Source organism: Pseudopodoces humilis, chromosome 4, assembly GCF_049639895.1.
Source record: "Pseudopodoces humilis isolate 2021_Gansu_Grassland_sample_001 chromosome 4, ASM4963989v1, whole genome shotgun sequence".
In the NCBI taxonomy this organism is placed as follows: domain Eukaryota; kingdom Metazoa; phylum Chordata; class Aves; order Passeriformes; family Paridae; genus Pseudopodoces; species Pseudopodoces humilis.
In genome coordinates this window covers 56,407,643-56,428,629 of record NC_142203.1, presented here as the reverse complement: position 1 = coordinate 56,428,629, position 20,987 = coordinate 56,407,643, and the positions used below count along the sequence as shown (strand labels likewise).

Genomic DNA, 20,987 nt, shown 5'->3' with positions numbered 1-20,987 from the left:
AGATAAGTGTCATGCTTCCTATGCAAATTACTTACCACTCACAGTCCATTCTTCCAGGTCCTTATGCAAATGGGTCAGAGGGCTTTGGATCTTTGGTGGTCTTGTTCTCCTCATACAGTCTGTGTCTGCTTCTCTACCTCATTTCTCTGTTTGTCCTGTACTGAGCTGTGCTTATCTCCAGGAGGAAGATCAAAGACGTTTGTCCCAGAAAAGCGATGTCCTACCTCTGCATGGCCCCTTGTCCAGTCACATCTTGTTCTTTCTCACCGTGCCAGCAGTCCTTGGCTGTTGTTACCTACAGTCCTTGGCTGGTGCCACAGCCACCCTGCTGCTGGTGTTTGAGGCATACACAAGCCACTTGTCTTGTAGACTTCTGTAGTTCTGGTGCATGGTTACTTTGAGGTCCTCCAAATATCCCAGATTATTTTCTTAGAGAGGTTGTGCTTTCCTGCAAACTGTGTGGTGATAGGAGATTTCTGTTATCATCAGTGCTTACAGTTGTAGTTACAGCACATTCTTAGCTGTCATCTTTTGCTAGAGGCTTAAGGTTATGCGACTCAATGTCACAGTTTCAAGTGACATTATGGAAACATCAGTTACGCTGAGTTCATTGCTTTTGTTTTATTTTGTAACTGATGTCTCTGGTTCAGAGACTTGTGTAGCTACTAAATCTCTAAAGCAGCATGACCTGAGATATTTAGGTAGTGTTGTTCCCCTCATGCACACACTTGCTTCATTATTGCCTCTGGATGTTTGAGACTGGAGGAGTTCCTTCTGCTTGGGATGGAAGTCTGCAAACAGTTCAAATGGTAATGACTCCCTACCTACCACGAGGCAGCCAAACAGGTGTCAGGAAATGATGCAAGAGTAATCCCTTTTTGCTTATTGTTTTTGTAATGATTATGGGGCTAGCTATTTCTTTGATAATTTTTGTACTGTGAATGCTTTGCCTGCAGACTCTTGATCTCTTAGGTCTTTATCTTTCAGAGGCAAAATCACCTGACTGTCTCTTTTTCACATCTAGCTCTGCACTGTTGTGTTCTCTGGATGAATTCTGCTTATCCTAGCAAAAGTATTGCAGACCTGCATTTCTTCTATTTGGTAATTCGTGTACAGTGGCTCTGAAATAGTTTTTGTAAAGGTCACATAGTTTTGCAGTAGCAGCAAAGTGCTGTGGGAAAGGAAAGAAGCATGCAGCCATGGCAATTTGACTGACTCTTTTAAGAGCCCAAGTTTCAGAATCTGGTTTGATCGTTGATGTATTTCTTGATCTTCAATTGTATTGAGTGGTTCCCTGCATTTATGAGGCTGGCTAAACTAATAAGGATTTTTTTTTTTCAGCAGGGAACATGAAAGGCTTGTGGCTTTAATATTACTTTCCTTGCTAGTTGCATGTCTTGGATGCCCTTCTATTGAAAATGAATGTACAGATGTATGCAGTGTAGTTTATTGGAGTTCATTTGGTATGAATGCAGAAGCTGACATCAGTGACTCCCAAATGAGGAATAGCCCATGTGATATGCAAAAGTTGATTGCAATGCAATCCTGCTGTGGCCGTCCTGACTTCTGTGAGAGTTCATTGTCCTGCTTCTTACCCCAAAACAAGAAACTTGTTTTCTCCTGGAACAAGTTGATTTTAAATCTCTTTTAGGATCTATTTCTTTATTTTATGGTGGCCTAATTCTGCTTTTATTGGGAAGAAATGAAATATAGTTCCATTTATATGCAAATCCTTTGAATGAAGCTACCTGTGATCCCCACAATTTAACTTCTTTTCTAGATACTGAAAATTTGACAGAATATACTCAGCTTGACTTAGCTTCTTATCTGCTCTGCGTAATTCTGTGCTCAGTTAGATGACCTGTCTGAGTACAGTGACATTTAATCCCTCTGAAGATGCATTCTACTTCTGCCTTTGTTGGAGTCAAAATTAATCCTTCCTATCAGTCCAGCCACTAATTTTGTGTGTATTCAGTCAAAAACACTGGGTGCTTTCATTTGTTTTTAATTGTTCTATTTCAGTGAAGTTAGCATCTGAGATCTGTTATGCCTTATACAAAGTGCTACAACTTTCTAAAAAATTCCTGAAGTTAACAATGCAAAAATGTACTCTTTCTGTCTTTGGTTAATTTTTGATTATTTTTTCTTAGAATTTTTCAGAACTGTGAGCAAGAAAAATCTGTGTGATACTTAATATTTTAATATGGTAACTACAAAGGGAATAAAAATGAAACAACTTAGTAGACAGAGTGCTTTAAAATAAAAAACAGGGTAAAAAGCAATTATTTTGTTTTGTACACAAAAGAATTATCTCCTTTAAAAGAACATATGCAGTTTTGCTGTCTTTGAAGTCTTTCAAGTACCCTGAAATATTCAAGCTTTTATTCACACACATGCACAGCTTTTCTTTTAACAAAACAGAAACTAAGAAAGCCAAAAAAAAATCTCATACAATATAATATTGGCTTGTTCTTACCCTAGTAGTGATAGGGTCTCTAAAATTCTTCCCTTTGTCTTAAACAGAATGTTGACTTTGAAAGCTCAGGGAAGAAGCAGCAGGGAGAAGAAAGTAACACAGTGGTAAGTACCTTATTTTTCTTTCCTCTGGACCATCTGCCTAATGTGTTAAAATAGAAATCCTCTTATTTATTCATGTTTTGTTATAATTGCCTTCACAGCACTTGAATTTTATTCTGCATCACATCTCATGTTACTTTGAAGGCAGATTTTTTTAGCTCTGAATATCTATTGAAGACCCAAGTAAATTTTATCTGTTTACATGTATTTGTGTGCACATATAGAAAGGGCAATATATGGGAGAGGAAAATTATTCTGTTTTAAAGCTCAATGTCCATTATTAAGTATTTTGGCTTGAGAACTTTAGAATACTGAGTTTTGTAATTTTTTTTTTCAGTTCTTGCAGATGATAAACAGATTTTTTGAAAACTTGGATCAAAAGTACTTGAAAAAATGCTAAAAGTTTTTGTTGAGCCTCTTACTGTCCTCTTTGGTTTGCTGCTCTAAAGCCTAGATATACATCATATCATATACTTTCTCTCTTACTGATGTGTTAACATTTTTTAGCTAGAGAGCATATATAAAAATGTGAAATGTGCTAACAAGACAAAGTTTGATTTGCTTTCAGAACTCTATGGAAAAGCAACACATGTTCAGAATCAGCTTTTTTCTTTATTAAATAATGCCAATGCAGATGGCACTAACTTGCTTTTGCCTTATATTGTTAGGGTTTGCAAAGGCAAGTATTTTTCATGAATAAAAGAGTACCCAAAAGAATATTTAATTGTCAGAAGGTCTGTATGAATTCCTGTAGAGGAACTGCTACTGTGCTACATAGTCCCCCTCCTGCCCCAGAAGAAAAAACCCCAACAGCGTTGACAGCAGCTTCCATCTGCTCTGATCTTATTAATAGTGCTGCTCAGATTGTGGAAATGCTAATAAATATTGACTCCTCAATGACTTTTATTTTGAGATTACCAAATACTAGTTCAAAGGATAGAAAATCTTCTGCATATTTTGTCTGGTATTTCTATAAACAGCATATGCTTAAGTAGAGAGAAACGTGTGCACATGCTTGTGTTTTCTAACCTTCTGTGTAGCCTATAATGCTGTATGCTTTGTGTGCTTTGGCATTCTCCACTGAGCTAATACTCCATGCTGTTGCTGCAGTGCCTCAGTTGTGCTGGCTGCACCATTAAGGTTTGTTGCTTCCTATGGGCAAATGACTAGCAACGCCTCTTGCCTTTACTTCCACTCGTTCATCTCTTTGACTGTGGTAGTATAACTAGAGGAATTAAGACAGAATCGCTTCCTTTCTGCTGGAATAGATGTTGACTGTATGCAGTGCAAAATATTTTCTCATGAAGTAGTAATCCTTAAAAAAACCTAAATCTGAAATGTAAGCTGTTTCTTATAGTTTTTTACCTCTGCCAGAAGCTTGCCATCTTTTAGTCTGGTTGCTCTGTGTTTTTAATTTTCTTTGTTTTCTCTGTGTAGAAAGTCAGGAATTTGTTTCTATGGATCTTTTTCACAGTAGCAATGAAAGAAAATGAGGTTATTTGATAAAAAAAAATATTCATTTTTAAAAGTTATTTGATGTAGGATTCGGAAAGCAAAGCAGTTCTGAAGTAGCTTGGCTGCAGTTAGCTGTACCAAAATGCTGGGATTACTAGGTATATAGTAGCTGTGATTATTTCCACTGCATATTTAAAAAAAAAAGTGGCTAGTGGGGGATGGAGTGCACTTCAATATCCTTTTGGGATAAATGTTTCATATTTCTGGCTATGTATTAATTTAATACATAATACTAAATCCAAGCTGTTTCAGTTCCATAGCGTAAAGATTTTTTTAGCCATCTGAAAATATCAGTGTTAAAATACTGAAGTATCAATGTCATAGCTCTTAAAGAAGCTGGGGTTGTTGCATATTCTGTGAAGATTTGTGGGACTCCTGCAGTTTCCTTCAGACTTCAGTTTGCCATTGTAAAAATCACTGCATTTATATGGCGTTTTTTTTTTTTTTGTGTTAAATCCAAGGAAGAAAAGTGGGTGAGATTCAAATGCAGTAGTTTTAAAAATGAATTTATTCCTCCCTCTTATGGTTTTCTTAGTAACACGACAAATACACACCCAAAGAATATGCAATCAAGTGAAACATCAGAAATGAAGCTCAGATCTAATGCTAATCTCAGCAGTGTTGTTAATGGTATCCAATTAGAAACCATTCTTTAGAGGAAGTGTTACACTGGCACTTGGATAGATTTACTGTCCAGATGGAAGTTATTTTCTAGGGCTGTCTCAGAAAAAAAGCAAAAGAAAATGTGTGAGAACATACTTGCAGCTACCTGGGCTACAATTATGTTATGACAGTGTATGTGTGTTGCTGTGTTTTAAGTAGTGTTATTATGCGAAGTCAATATAAATATATTTTAAAAAGAGTAAAAAGTGCAGTTGCTTGGTTATCTGAATATTTAAATATTTTTTTTCCTGTAAACTTAATTTCTAATTTTTTTCCTCTCCGTTTTTTTGTAAGGATATTGCTGTAAAATATTTAGCCTTAAATTCATAGACTCACTGAAGAGTTACAGTTACAAGTGGCCCCTGGAGATCATCTCATCCAAGGCAGGGTCATCTAGAGGAGGTTACAAAGGAAAGGTCTCTCTGAGTTTTGAATGTCTCCAGAGAGGGAGACTCCACGTCCTCCCTGGGCAGCCTGTTCTAGTGCTCTGCCACCCTCAACATAAAAAGGTTCTTCCTCATCTTGTGGTGAAATTTCTTGTGTAGTAGTTTATGACAATTGCTTCTTGTCCAGTATCTGGGCACCACTGAAGTCTGGTATCATCCTCTTGGCACCCACCTTAGAGATATTTATATGCATTGATGAGATGCCCTCTATCTTCTCTTCTCTAGACTAAACAGTCCCAGCTCTCTCAGTCTCTCCTTGTAAGAAAGATGCTCCAAACCCCTCATGATCTTTGTGACCCTTTGCTGGAGCTGCTCCAGGAGCTCCTTTTCTCTCTGGTACTGAGGATCCCACACCTGCACACAGCACTCCAGGTGTGGCCTCACTGGGGCCCAGCAGAGGGGGAGGTCAGCTCCCTTGACCTGCTGGCCACACTCTTCTCAAAGCAGCCCAGGATCCCACTGGGTCTCCTGGCCACAAGGACACACTGCTGGCTCATTGTCACCTGGTGATCCACCAAGACTCCCAGGTCCTTCTCCACAGAGCTGCTTTTTAGTAAGGCAGCCCCAGCCTGTGCTGGTACTTGGGGTTATTCCTCCCCAGGTGCAGGACCCTGCACTTGCCCTTGTTGAACCTTATTAGGGTTCTCTCTGTCCAACTCTCCTGCCTACCAAGGTCCAGCCAGAAGGCAGCAGAGCCTTCAGGTGTATCAGCCACTTCCCCAGTTTGTCTCATCAGCAAACCTGCTGAGGGTACCTTGGATCCCTTCATCCAGGCCAGTCATAAACAAGTTGAGTGAGACTGGACCCAGTATTGATCCCTGAGGAACACCACTTACTACAGGTCTCCAGCTGGATTCTGCTGACCCTCTGAGCCCTGGTTCCTGATCCTCTGAGCTCTGCCATCAGCCAGCCCTTGGTCCACCCCATTGTCCCTTCATCTAAAACACGTTTCCTGTGCTTACCTATGAGGATGTTGTGGGAGATGGTGCTCAAAGCCTTGCTGAAGTGGAGGCAGACAATAACCACTGCTCTCCCCTCATCTACCCATCCTGCCCTGCCATCACAGAAGGCTGTCAGATTGGGCAAGCATGATTTTTCCCCCTGGGGAATCCCTGCTGTCTGCTCCTGATGACTTTCTTTTCTTCTGCAAGCTTGGTGATGACCTCCAGAGTGTTCTGTTCCATCACCTTTCCAGGGATGGAGGTGAGGCTGACTGGCCAGTAGTTTCCAGGGTTCATCATGCTCTTTTTAAAGATGAGACTAACTTTGTCCTTTGTCCAGTTGTTGGGTAGCTCTCCATGGTTTTTCAAAGATGATGGAGGGTGTCTTAGCAATATAATCTACTAGCTTCCTCAACACCTGTGTGTACATCCCATCAAGGTCAATGTATTTATGAATGTTAAGCCTGTCTAGTTGAATCTTCAATGGCTAGGGGAAGGTCTTCTTTCTCCAGCCTTCTTCTCCTTGCCCCAAGGTCTGGGATTCCTGAGGGCTGACCTCAGCAGTTAACAGTGAAGGAAAGAAGGCATTCAGTAATTCTGCCTTCTCTCTGTCTTCCTTCACTAGGACACCTATCTGATTCAGCAGTGACCCCACATTTTTACCCCGCATACCTTTTGCTGACGTTGTACTTGTAGAAGCCCTGCTTGTTGTCCTTGGTATTCCTTTACAGACTCAACTGGAAGTGGGTTTTGGCCTTCCTTGTCACCTCCTTGCATTCTGTGACAGTGGTCCTGTCATCCTCCCATGTGGCCTGTCCCTTGTTCTACATTCCATAAATGTTGTTCTTCTGTTCAAAGTTTGTTAGAAACTCCCTGCTCATCCATAAAGGATGCTCCCGTTGCTTAATTTCTGGTTCATGGGAATGCACTGGTCCTGAGCTTGGAGGAAATGATGTTTGAATATTGACCAGCTTTCTTGGGCCCCCTTCTCTTCTAGAGCCCTAACCCATGAGATTCTGCTAGAACGTCTTTGAAGAAGCTGAGATTAGTTCTGTGGAAGTTTAGGGTTGTAGTCCTGATTGCTCCTTTGCTTCCTCTACTCTGGATCGTGTTGAGTTTCAACATGTCTGTGTTGCTACAACCAAGGCTGGCCCCAACCTTCACATTCTCAGTCCTTCCTGACTTGTTTGTACGAGGTCCAACAACACACCTTTCCTTGATGGCTTTTTTACCACTTACATCAAAAAATTACCATCAATGATCTGCAGGAACTTCTTGGACTGTGTGCTGGATCATGTTGTCTCTCTCCAAAAAATACTAGGGTGATTGCATTACAGATCTATACTCCCATTTAACTCTGACTTACTGAAGTCTTGGTCTAGGCTTGTAATGATGTTGAGCATTACTGCGTTTCAGTTAAAGGCTACGCTTGAAATAGCATTTTTATTACATAGGTTATTTGCTTGAGATTTTTTCTTCTCATTTTAAAAATAATACTTTTGTTCTGGTTTGACAAAGTCATTTGTCACTGTTTTTGTCACTGTTAAGCTTTTGCCATGATAAGGCTGGGTACTGCTGGCTGTTTTATTGCAGAAAATAAATAGAAATAATGATTCTGAAGTGTTCTTTTTATATGCTTAGGGTGGGTTTTATTTGTCAAAATTAACTCTTGAGAATTGTTTTAGTGTAGGCAGTTTAGATAAACTTTTCAGCTAAAAAATATCTATTACAACACATACCTAGTTAGAGATTCCTTAGTTCCAGTAAAACAGGAAAATGCTGTTGTTAAACAAAGAAAATGTAACTGGTTACAGGTTAACACCATTGCAAGTGCAACAAGTAAAGAGATTTTATAATATGGTTTGATGAGAAGCTTCATGTTCTAATTGTGTAAAGGATTTCTGATTCTTTTAAATCAAAGCAAAATAGAAATGGTAAATTGACATCTGGTTAGAATTTATTTGTGGAATGCAAAAAAAGAGGTAATTTAAGTAAATGTCTCCAGAATTCATACCTGACATTGCTTTTCTGAATTGCCTGAATTAACTGAAATTATCTTGCTGCCCTGGCCCTTGGAGATGAGTGGATGGTTTAGAGTGGGTTTTTTTTTCTTGTTGTTGTTGTTTTAGTATATAGAGGCACTGAGAACTTGCAAAGTATTCAACCCCAAGAAGAACTTTGAACTTGATGTTTTGACAAGTTAGGAGTAGAGAATGGTTGGGTTTGGTTACATTCTGGTATGCTGGATCCGTAAAAAATGCAGATTTCTGTGCTCTCTGTTCCCTTAGTTTTCTCAACAAAATTCAGCAAGCATCCTTAATATTTTTTCATTTAACAATTGGCTATTCATTGTATTTACTAACATGTTCTTCCTCCTGTTGTTACCATTCACTATTGTTTTTCAAGAGTAATGTCTTTTATTTCTTTTTCTCTGAATGCTGTCTGTGAGCAAGCACAGTGTGTTTTTTTGGTGTTCCTTGCCTGCATGAGGACACACAGCCATGGATGCAGTTGAGCATTGTTTTTATGCCAGAACCAGGGATCCTCAGACTATAGCTTCATATTAAAATGGTGTCCATTTTAGTTCCAACCACTTCTCTTTTATCCAGAGTGCAGTACTTTGGTTCATTTGTTTGTACTGATACATTTGCCAGTCTCATTCAGTGAAATGCATGACATAAGCAGTCAAGTTCAGGGATTTTTTTTTTTTTTCCTAAAGAGACACAAAGAAATAGCTTGGATGAGAAGGGAGGAAGAAGTGAAAATACCTTAAGTTGGCATTGTCACCAAATGAGGCTTCACCACCTCAGCCAGAGAATGCCAGTGATACTTAAAAGGGGAAAGTTTCTTCACAGTGCAGGCTGTCTTTGCATGCTTCAGGTCCTTTTAGGTGGTTATCAGGTTGGAGCCATCCTTTCCTTTCCCAAAGATGATAAGAAAAATGGATTGAAGAGAAACACACTTTCAAGCTAGGGTGTTCGCAAAATGGTGGTTGCAGCTTGTTTTTTAAGTTCACCTTTCCTGCCCAAGAGAACTGGATTGATCTTAGGGGAAGTCTGTACCAAGCCTTAATGCCACCCCCTACACATTTCACCCTCCTCCCCCCCTTGATTTCCTGATTAGTAAGAGGTGCCAAATACTTCGAGATTAAAGAGTGAATAATTCTGTATTCTGTTTATTGTAAAAACCTAGGATGTTTTGTGTTCCTTCTAGAAAGACTATGTTGTTTATAGTTTTTCCTAAGTTCATGAGAATTCGTGCTGTTTTTAACTGGAAGACGTTAATGTAAATTGTGCTGTTACTTTTCACAGTATAGCATCTGTCATTGAGAAACCACAAAACCTGTGTTTTGGTGTTTTTTGTGGTGCTTGTTACTGCTTTAGGCAGAGAAAAACCCTTATGGGTTTTTTCATAATTCTTTGTTTTGACATAAAAATGTTGTGACTTCTGACAGTTGGCTAATTAAAGCCTTTCTGTATTTGTCAAGCAGCGTGTTAGGTTACGTACTCCCCAACTCAATCTTTCCCTTTTCTGTGTTTATATGTGCTTAGTTCCATAATTCTGCACTAGTTTGTAGACAGTGAGGTGGACTAAAAAATACATCACTGTATTTTGTGTGCCTAGTTCGTCTTGCCTTTCTGTATAGACATCTGATAACTGGTTTTGTTTTCAACTGCTGCTGGTGTAACATCCTTTCATGAGGCCTGGGGTGGGGAAGCAGTGCTTTCTTGACCATGAGCGATCCCATCCTGTTAGCATCAGACAGGAAATCTAAGGGACTAATGATACAGTGAAACTATTGCTGCTTTCAAAACAAATTAACATAGACTGAGGACAAAATTACTGTGATCTTAAGCTCTACTTGAGGTTAAACTGAAAATATCCCATGGGTTCTTGCAGATCTACAGATGGTGTTGGACTGCAAGGTGTTTGGGTGATGGGAGTATGCAGGGAATCGTCAGAGCTCAAGGGAAGAGTGGTGGTTCATGAATGATGTTAGTTTCTTCTGGATTAAAATTTAGCGTATATGCAAGATTTCTGTTGATCTTGTTTTCTTTCATTGGTCTTCAATGTTTTTATTTTCAGCTTCATTTTACAATAATTTACATAATTGTATAGTATTCTATTCTGTTTTACTTTTTACAGTTTGTATTGGGTGTAGGTGGCAAGTATTAAATAGCTGGTGTTTGATGTCCCACCTGTAAGGGGAAGGGAGAACCCAAGACTTGTAGATGCTTTTCAGAAGGATTAACTAAAATTACTGGGTCCATAAAAGCTTTTGAAATTTTGTTAGTTAATTAAACATGGTGCGGAAGTTGGTACATTAGTCCTGCAGCTCCTAATGTATGTACACAGCAGTGGATTTTGGATAAAGATGTAGGGTGAAAAGAAGGAGACGGAGAGACAAATTAAAGATGGAGAGAGAGGGAGTAAGAGAGAGAGCCAGTCCTGGCTTCTGTATTTATCCAGACAATAGGATGTCCAGGATCCAGGGGCTGCCATGTGCCTGGGCTTGATTTGGGGTGCGTTTTTAATAGATAAGTTTTCCCTGACCTGGAGAAAAGTTTTGGGTTTTCTGTGTATATTAATCATCTTGCAGAGTCTGTTCTTCCAGGTCCTTATGCAAATGGGTCAGAGGGCTTTGGATCTTTGGTGGTCTTGTTCTCCTCATACAGTCTGTGTCTGCTTCTCTACCTCATTTCTCTGTTTGTCCTGTACTGAGCTGTGCTTATCTCCAGGAGGAAGATCAAAGACGTGTGTCCCAGAAAAGCGATGTCCTACCTCTGCATGGCCCCTTGTCCAGTCACATCTTGTTCTTTCTCACCGGGTTACTGCCAGCAGTCCTTGGCTGTTGTTACCTACAGTCCTTGGCTGGTGCCACAGCCACCCTGCTGCTGGTGTTTGAGGCAAACACATTAGACCCTTATCTTCTGGGACCCTACACGGGGATCTGCAGGTGTGACTTTAGCACATGGGAAGTTGCCTGAAGCTGCCCCCATGCTGGACGGAACAAATTGCAGCTGTTTCCAAGATGGACCCACCACTGGCCAAAGCTGAGTCAGTCAGCAATCTTGGTAGCACCTCTGTGATAATATATTTAAGGAACCATTTAAAACAACTGTACAATAGCCAGGCAAGAAAAGTGAGGATATGTGAGACAGCCCTGCAGACAGACGCCAGGGACAGTGAAGGAGGGAGAGGAGGTCCTCCAGGCACCAAAACAGAGATTACCCTGCAGACCATTGTCCAAGGTGGAGCAGATATGTGCAGAGTGATGTTTTTTTCTTTATATTCTTTAAAGAAGTGCAAAAAAACCACAAAAGAACCCAAGATCTAGATAAAGGTTATAATATTCCTGTTGGCTGTGAACACTGAACCTCAGGTAAACTTGTGTCAAGGGTCTAATGGTTGAGGAAGCAAGGGAGTTTTATATGTGCTTTGGGTTTTTTCTTTTTTTTCCTTCACTGTCTTTATTGTTTCACTATTACTGTTTTAACCCCATTAAGAATTGGGGTTGTTAAGTGATGGAGAAAAATAAGCCATCACAACATTGTAGGTCTGCAAGACAATTTTTACATTGTTGGATTTGGCAGTTCAAGTGGTCTGATGTAGTGTATTAGGAAATCAAGATTATCCTTGATATTCTTGCCTGTTTTATGGGCAAGAAAAAATCACTATCCTTTGTGTACCTTTCTACATTCTTTGTCCTTATACTAAACATGGAGAAGTTCCTATTTGAGCAAAATAAGAGAAGCACATGTTGTGTGTGAAATCACGTTTTCCCGTCTTTGATAGTTCGAGCAGTGGATTCTCTTTTGTGTTTTCTGATTCCTTTCATCCATTACAATTTTTCTGCTTGGGCAACTGGCCACAAGATGGGTAGACAGAGATGTGTGTTTGTCTGACTGCTGGTTTATAAAATATATATTGTAGAGGAGTGTCAGCGAGGAATGCTTCCTGCCACTATCCTGACACACCCATTTCCTAGTATTGGCAGCCATCTCTGTTGTAGAACATGAGTGTTAAACAGTTCTTCCTGTATGTGTAGAACTAAAATTTGAACAAACATAAAACCATTTTGAATTAAATCGCATTGCAGTTTCCCACCTTCACCTAAATGAAGCTTTCTTGATTCATTTTGGGTTTTGAAGAGTTACAATTAGATATATGCCCAGGTTGGTCAAACTAGTGCTTTGGAGGATGGTTGTTTATTTGATACTTAAATATGAGTTTTGAGTATTTGGGCTTAAGATGTGATCTGTGAGTTTAAGTATATAAAAGGGACATGGTAACTGAAGGAGCTATGACCCAGCTCTGTGATATTGTACAGCCATTTGTTTGTTAATCTGTTTACAATGCCGTGGATGCATGTGGTCTGTTAGCAGATCTTTCTTCCCGCATGCCTTCCAAAAGCTCAAGAGCTGTCTTACAAAATAAAGGAATAAGTTAGGAAAACTAGGTATATGTGGGTTTTGCATTGTTCAGCTTTATAACTTTTGATGCTTTGGAAACTGTAGAGACATGAACAAGTACGACTTCAAGTGAAAAGAACATCCACTGAAGAAGAGGCAGAAAATAGTGTAATGAATCTGGTTTTGTTGAGGTATTTGAATTACAAGTAGTATATTTTTTTGTTATTTATATGAGGCATATAGTAAACTTTTTAATATTCTGCTTTCAAAGTATAGTTCTCAGAAGCTGAAATGGCTGGAGAAAGTGAATTTATTGATGGCTGTAGCTGGTGGGATATAGGTGTGCCTTTCTTGCCAGACTTCTGGTAATAAGCTCAAATGTACAATCTCTGCCAATTCTTGTTTCCATGACATATGTTCTTCTGTTCATACTCCTGTTTAAAGAGACTGCTGTTGATGCTTCTTTCAAAAGTATCGTGTTTTTCCACAGCTTTGCCATTCTCTGAACTACTACTACTACTACTAGCAAAATGAGATAAAATTTATTTTTTGTCAAAGGCTTTCTGTTTTTATGTGTTGGCCAGGGAATTCAAGTTGTGTTTTCACGTGCAGCATCAGAGGCTTGGAGAAGGTGTGGGTAACTTTGATCGAGTGAGCACATCAGCTTCCATAGCATCTTTGGCACCTGTCTATGGGTGGCTGGAAGATGTCATTATTAAGCCTGTTCCTGTGGAGGAGGCAGGAGGAGCTTATGATATCTGTTTTACTGACTTTCCCATTTCGTGGAAATCCCCAGTGTGAAACTTGCAGTCTCCAAACTCTTTGTATTGCAGTAGAGTTAAATATCTTTTTAATTCTTTAGATCACTTTTTGTTTAAATAATGTGGCTGCAGTTTTATGGGAAATATTATGTTCTGATAATCAACGTTGTAGCAAAATTCTAGCAACGTGGAAGCATTATTAAAAAATTAGGTTTTGACATCCCACTATTTTAATGAAGCGTTTTCATCCATTTTTTTTTTTTCATGGATGGATGTAGAATCTGACTGTTCACAGCCTGTGTGATAAATTCTACTTCTGGTTAATGAAAGCACTAAAGTATAGCAGTCCCTTGATCTGTTGCCATATGAATTATACATACTGTGAAGTATTTGGCAAGCTAAGCCACACATAGAGGAAAATCGAAGTGCATTACTTGTTTTTATGTCTTAGTGAGAAAAGGGGTCTTGCTTGTGACTTTACATAGTGCCATGGGCATAGTATTTTATGTTCTCCCTGTATGACTAACTTACTGTCTGAAAGTTGAACTGCAGTCTGGTAAATGTGTCTGAAATACTTTTTTGGCACTTGGAGGAGAAAGTTTCCTGTCACTTGTCCAGAAGTTGAAATATAATTTCAGGAGTTCAAAAAAAAGGGAGATTAAAAAAAAGGCATATTTTCGTTTGGAGTGTTGGCAGTTTGATTGAGAAAATAAATAGTGCTGTTTTGGAGAAGTATGTATATTTAAGCCAATTTCCCAAGGAAATGAGGCTGACATGATTGTGTTGTTGGTCTGCATATGTTGGTCCTTCTTGAAAAGTTGAGTCTGTCATCTAATTTCAGACAAACTTGAAACCTGAGGTAATATCTTGAAGATTTTGTGAAAATCCATTGCTAGTTAGAGAAAGAGATCTAAACTTGTGTTGTTACTGCAGCAGGAACATGGCTGAAGTGTGCTGTCAGTGATTAGCTAGTCAGCACCATTTAGGTTTACCTTCTCAGGCTGAATAGGGATAATGTAGAAGTCATGGAGAATAGAGGGAACTGTTGTAACAATGAGTTCAAAGGAAGAAAGGTATATTCCCATAGCAAGCTGAAGTTTCCTTGTTCCAGTGTGCACAGCAAGATCTGTTGAAGTTTTCCAAAGGTCATGAAGTTGCAAGAAGAGGTCATGTTGTTATCTCTGCACTGGGGAACTTTTCTGTTTAAACTGCAGAAAGAACAGTTGGTAGAAACTGATTCCTTTTATTGTATTCTGTCATTAAATGAGGGATTTGTAATTAGGGTATGTGAATTTACAAAAAAACCCTGATTAGTTTCCAATAGCTACATTTTAATGCTCTGTAGAGGGTGAATTTTATTGTGCTAAACAAAAATACGCCACTGACATTTGTAAAGGTAGGATAAGCTGTGTTGTAAAGACAAAATTGACGCCTCAGAAATGCCCATTTCAAACTTCTCTGATCCTCTGCAGTGTAGGACTGTGTTAGCTGGTGATAAGTCACAGGCTAAACCTTGACTTCATCTTCTGGTATCTTTAGATGTATTAGCCCCATTTAATGTCATCAGAGTTCTGTTGTATTTAAAAGAAAATGTGTACACAAATGTATCTGCAGGTACATATATATGTTACTTCTTTTCAGTATTTAGCAGCCAGTGGAAGGTTGAGAAACTGCATGTGAGTATTTCTGAGGTTGTGTTGGTTTTTAAATGGACTAATTTCCCTTTTACAGTGCCTGAAAATGACAACAAAGCGGAATTTGTTTTTGCGGCTGGTGCCATGCCGCTGTCTGCGTGGAGAGGAGGAAACGGTGACTACACTTGATTATTCTCACTGCAGCCTGGAACAGGTGCCTAAGGAGATTTTTACTTTTGAAAAGACCTTGGAAGAACTGTATTTAGATGCTAATCAGATTGAAGAGCTTCCAAAGGTATGTTGGATGATTTTCCTTTTAGGTACACTTGTTAAGTCTTTACTTCACCAGCACTGTAGAAGCTAATAGTGTCTAGCTTCAGCTTTTGGGCTGTACTTTGCCGTGAAGCAGCCTTAGTAGTCTGAAAGTTTATGCATTTGAGCTGGACTGTTTTGTTGTATGAATTGGAATGAAATTGTTCAAGCAATAGTTCCAGCTCAAGAGAATTACAAAGCAGAAAAGACTGGTTAATAAATCTATTTCTGTGCACTTAGAAGTGGGTAGACTACCACTTGCCTTGCTCTAGTCTACAGTTTAATTATCCATGTGATTAGAAAGATTGCCTGAACATTCATCTTTTGTTCCTTTTTGTTTTTTTTTTTTTTCCTTAAGTGCAGGGACATGTAATAGCCTACACTTGCTTCAAGTTAATGGGATTTAGAATAAATCATACTTAAAGACATATTTCTGAGGAACTAAAGATTTTTCCAGCTTTTAAGTAATTTTGGTCAGTATTTTTTGTTACTCTTTCAATTTTCAAAAGAAAACGCCCCCACATAGAAATTCAAATACAGCGGAGATCACAAGCAGAGAGATTAGGGGTAGTGAAGATGTAGTCAAAGTAATTTTTATTCATTTTACCAAAATTTTGGTAATTAAACTTCCACAGAAGAACTTTAGGGGAGGCTTGTAATATTTGAAATGATCCTAGCCAATATGGAGCCAGAGTTTCAAGCTGTGTATTCCTTTTCCATTTTATTTAGTCTTCCAACTTGAAAAAAGGCTTTTAATTAAGTCATTTCAAGTATGAAGGGTGTGATACTTATCAGGCCCCCTCTAGTTTTCTGAAACTCTGTTAAGACATTCCCACTCTCACCTTTCCTCTTTGCCACTTGCAAAACACAAGTAGTATTTTGTGATCTGGCCTTTGTATGCCACAACACAACTCTTTTGGGGCTGACTGTCAACCTCACCAATGAAATGACCCATAAGTGTGGCTGTTGGATTTTTTTTTAATTGCTCTGAATCTTTTCAGAATTCAAGCTTATGTCAAAGCTCAGTTCTTACAGTACAGTTCCTTAGTTTAGCTGACCTGTTGAGGACACAGTATGAGCAAACCAGAGAGGAGAGAAAGGCTGTGGTAGAGAAGGAATTGACTTTACATGAAATGTTGGTGCATAGTCTCAGCTTCAAAATTGACAGTGAATTTGAAATTATTTCATCCTATTTGCTAAATCACATCTGAAAAAGTACCCTATTTACTCCAAATGCCATGCTGTGCATTTGAGCTGAAAAGCTCAAACTAACAGTTTTACTTTTCTCTCTCATTCTGATGTTTGGAAGAAATCAGAATTCTGTTGTAAAATAGTCTTCAATTATGTGGCTTCCTGCACTTCATTTACTACTAGTAATTATGAATATGTAAACACTAAAGAAGAACAACAGAAGGAACAACTGCAAAGCCAACATCATCCTCCCTTCCTCCTCCATTTTCCTTTAGGGATCTTGCAATTCCTTGTGCTGCATGTACCTTGACCTGAGTTATCAGAGAAATTTCTAATGATGCCAAGAGTTTAGATTATTGCTTTCCAGGGAAACAGTTTAAGTATGTATTTTTGAAATAAGGGAATGGCTCCAAAATACCTGAGCTCATTAAAGTATCCTAAGTGACTTGTAACTCTTCAAAGCCTTTATGATAAATGAGTTCTAACAGGCATATTTCTGAAGAATTGGAAACAACAGTAGACAAGTTAAAGCTCATTCCTTTAACTGTCCATCTTGCTAATTCATGTCGGCTTTTGTTCTGGGGTGGTATGTGCAAATTTTAAGGAATGGGGCTTGTTCAGTCTCTGGTTCAAATAATGGCCTTGTAGTTGAGAGAGACACAAAGAATTTTGGTCAAACTGAGCCCATTGGTATGATAGTGATTGGAATAATTTTTTTTTGGTCAATGAACAATTCCTGGCTTTTTATGATCTCTTCTCAGAATTCCAAAAGAGAAAATCACTGAGTCAAGGTATTTATGCATGATCTTATCCAAAGTTGTCATGAAAGGAATGTTCAGCAGAAATTATTCAGATAAATCTTTTCACCTGCTATCTTACTAAATCTGTTTTAATGTTATGTGTAAGTTTCCTGCATATCTTTTGAGGTTTTTTTCTTCCATTATGTTAAGATTATTTGCCCTACGTTGTCAAAATGTAAAGCTTTTGAGGAAGAATCTCTAAGTACCTTGAATTCAAGAAGAGATCTGGCTCTGATCTAGTATTTGATAAAGATGTTAACGTATGTATACACAAGAGATTAGACAGTTTTCTGTACTCCTAGATTGAACTTTGACTAGTTTCAATATTTTCACTAGTCATTTTTTTCAAAATTTTCCAACTTTTTTGGATTTTTTTTATACTTAAGGTAAGAAGTGTGAATGGGAAGAATAATAGAAGATGTAAAAAATGTAAAAAAATTTATACTTTGAGAGGAGGTGAATACCTACTGAAATTGTGTGTTCCAGAGCAATTTGACTTCAAAGGATATGTCCATCATATTTTCTTTTCTTTCTTGAATAAACTCTACTCATGTCTGGGGTGTCACATGGCATGTCTATTATAGAAAATGTTTTGCAATGTTTGCAGGCCTATATGTAACTACAGGTCACAGTTTCTGAGATCCTGGAAGCAATTTGTAGGAAGTATTAAGCATAGCTGCTGTCTTGTGACCATCTACATTTTTTTTGCTTTCTTAAGCATTGTAATATGAGTCAATTTTCAATGAAAGTAGTTAAAAAATTTTGTTAGTCAAAAACTCTAAATAACCTGGTCTTCATGCCATGAGGTGAGAAGTTTACAGGGGTTAAAAACAAAAGCTATATAGAGAAAACTGAAAGAAAATCACTTTCACTTTTTTCTTTGTTTCAATAGCAACTTTTTAACTGTCAGTCTCTACACAAGCTGAGTTTGCCAGACAATGATCTAACCACATTGCCAGCATCCATTGCAAATCTCATTAATCTCAGGGAACTGGATGTCAGCAAGAATGGTAAGTCACTTTGCTTATTGTATTGAGGTAACTAGGAGGCGAATCACCATTGACTGTACAAGGACACTAGTGAAACTATGATTTCTAGATGCTATGCAGCTAGTAATTTTAAAATTACTACTCTAAATCCCTGCTTACAATAAAAAGATGCTCTTTTATGATCTGGTTGTGATTTTTGTGTCTCTTAGGTTATTTGATTTGTAGATAATGCTGTCTGGCATTTTATATTTTCTCAAAATACGTAAGCTCAAATGTTAATTTTAGTAACTTTTGTAATCTTTCACTATAATGAGGAGAGTTTTCACAAGAACTTGTAATTTTTGCTGGATTTTACTGGTATAATATATTTCATATGAAAATTGGTTTTGGTTTATTCTAATAAACTGTTAGAATATTGTAGTATAGTAGCACTTGGCTTTGCTGTCCTGCTCTGGGGATGGTAACTTCTCTTGCATGGGGAAATGTATTTATGTGTCTGTAAACATGATTTGGTTCACTTGTCCGACATGTTAAAAATCCATCATTCTCTTTGAGTCAGACTTTTATAAGTTATGAAATATTGGAAGTACTGTATACGTGGGATTTTACCAACGGTGCTTCTCTGCTAAGCTGGCAGATACGTGGAACTGTGTAGAAAATGAAATAACATTGTCATTGAACTTAGTTGTGTGATGTATTTGAGAGAGAAGATAAATTATGCTAATTGAGGAGCATAGAATAGTTTTGTCTTACTAATTTAAAGTTAAGTAAGAGGATACCTCATTGAAATAATACTTGAAAATAAGAGTTACTTAAATATTCCAAAGATTTTGTCATTCAATTTATTCTGTTATTTGGGCTGCTAACTAATTATGACTCCACAAAGAGAAGTGAATTCTGCTTTACTAAGAAAGCATTCCAGTTGCTGATGTGTTGGTATTTTCCTGGATTGTTTGTTGTAGCCCAATCTGTACTTAAACTGTCACTCTATTATCTCTGCTTAATGAACACAGCATTTAGTGTGATAAATTGACCTGGTTGTTACTGATCTCTTCCTGGTACAAGTGGATTGATAGTCTTTCTTAAAGAATGCTGGCCTTAAACTGTCACACTAACACACAAGAGAGAAAGAATCATCTTTTTGTCCTGGACTGAATTGTTGAAAGTGTTAACTGTTTGTAAGTTCTCAATGCAGAAGACTTAAAAGCAGCAAAAGGGGATTTGTGTGCTGCTGTTGGCAAATTCCATAGCTCATGTACATAAATAGTCAGCTGAAGCTTGTCTATCTAAAATGTCATGGCCCTGAACTAAGCCTAAAGAATTCAGTGCTGAAAGAGCACTTGTTCATCTGAGGTAGATGATATGCTATCCCACTAAACTATGAATTTCTGTTATCTAGAGGTTGTTTTTTTTTAACACCCTTCAGAGAAATAGCAGGGGATACAAGCTTATATAAACTACTACCATGTGCCTGGTGTCAGACCTACCACAATTTGGATAGCTTCTCTGAGTGGTGTTGCACATAAAAAATAGTTCTGAGGTCACAAGCTTGTTTACTGGGGACGCCTTGTTTTCCAGTAGTTCTAAAACCTCTATAAAATTCAAAAAAACCAAATTAAGAGTCCCTGTTTGTTCCTGCTGGGTGAAGAAAGAAATAGTGCTCTTTATTCTCTAGTAAATTCGGTATTAATTGAGACCTTGTTTGTTGGCATAAGTGCCTTTCCCTTTCTCTTTAGCTCACTGCTGTTGCAACCATGGAAAATTTTTCTATTGACAATTGCAAGCCTACTTTCCTCCCTTGTGTCTCTTTTTCTCTTTGTAAGAGTTTACTGCTTGCTTTCTCATTGTTCTGATGGGTGTCTATAATAGACCCAAATAGGAGGTATTTTACTACTTTTCTAAGACTAGCAAATTTTATCAAAATCTGCAATTCTTCCTTTTTCTGTTACATCTCGAATAGAATGTGGAAGCAGTGGACTTCTGTGAAAAGAATTGCTTTAATATAGTTTATAAAAAAGCCGTGATTAGGGGAGATTAGTCCCCAAAAGTGCAGGATGATGAGAGATGCCAAATTCCAGAATAATTCAGTGGTTTTCAGATTCCTGGGGTTGCAGCAAGTGAATGGTGATAGTTCCTCTACTGAAGTACTGATATACCATTAAGTGTTTCCTTCTGAGATGAGCTTGGCTAAATCATGAAGTGCAGATGCCTTGACATCAAACATGCATTTATTTTTAAAGGTTGTATTTTTAGAAGAACAGCTAGAGTTTAGTTTTCAAATACCAGTATACATAAAATATGATAGGACTTTCACATAAAATATTTGAGATGTTTCTGGCATGGGCATAATCAAATGTAAAGTATTTAGTTTTCTAAAGAGATAATAGGAAAATGAAAAACCAAGCTTGAAATTTAAAATGTTTCCAAATTACCTAATGAATTATACTCTGGCTTACAGGGTGAGACCAATCATGTGGGAGACCATCCAGTTGTCCAGGCAGAATTATATGCATATATAAACTCATGGATCCATAACTCCAGGTGCTCATGAGACAAACAGTCTTGTTTATTATTCAGATCTCATTTAAATACCCAATTCAAATCTCCCAGGCTAGACAGCTGTTGGATGATATCTCTCTCCCTGCCCAGCTTCCTGGCCAGTGGTTGCTTACTTCTCAGCTTGGATGGGGCTGGCTGTGGGTCCCCTGTAACTTACCCAGGGACATGTTCAGGCATGAACTAGGC

At 38.2% G+C, this 20,987-nt stretch overlaps 1 protein-coding gene across 11 annotated transcripts in view; it reads left to right on the top strand.

Annotated features, from left to right (window-relative positions):
* ERBIN (erbb2 interacting protein) overlaps positions 1-20,987 on the top strand; it is a 116,377-nt gene that overhangs the window by 38,965 nt on the left and 56,425 nt on the right. For all 11 annotated transcript variants that reach the window (XM_088054011.1, XM_088054016.1, XM_088054015.1 and 8 more), the window contains 3 exons: positions 2,524-2,580; positions 15,048-15,245; positions 18,146-18,263. In XM_088054011.1, coding sequence (XP_087910137.1) covers positions 15,057-15,245; positions 18,146-18,263 — 307 coding nt within the window. In that variant the 5' untranslated portion in view covers positions 2,524-2,580; positions 15,048-15,056. The remainder of the gene's footprint in view (positions 1-2,523; positions 2,581-15,047; positions 15,246-18,145; positions 18,264-20,987) is intronic.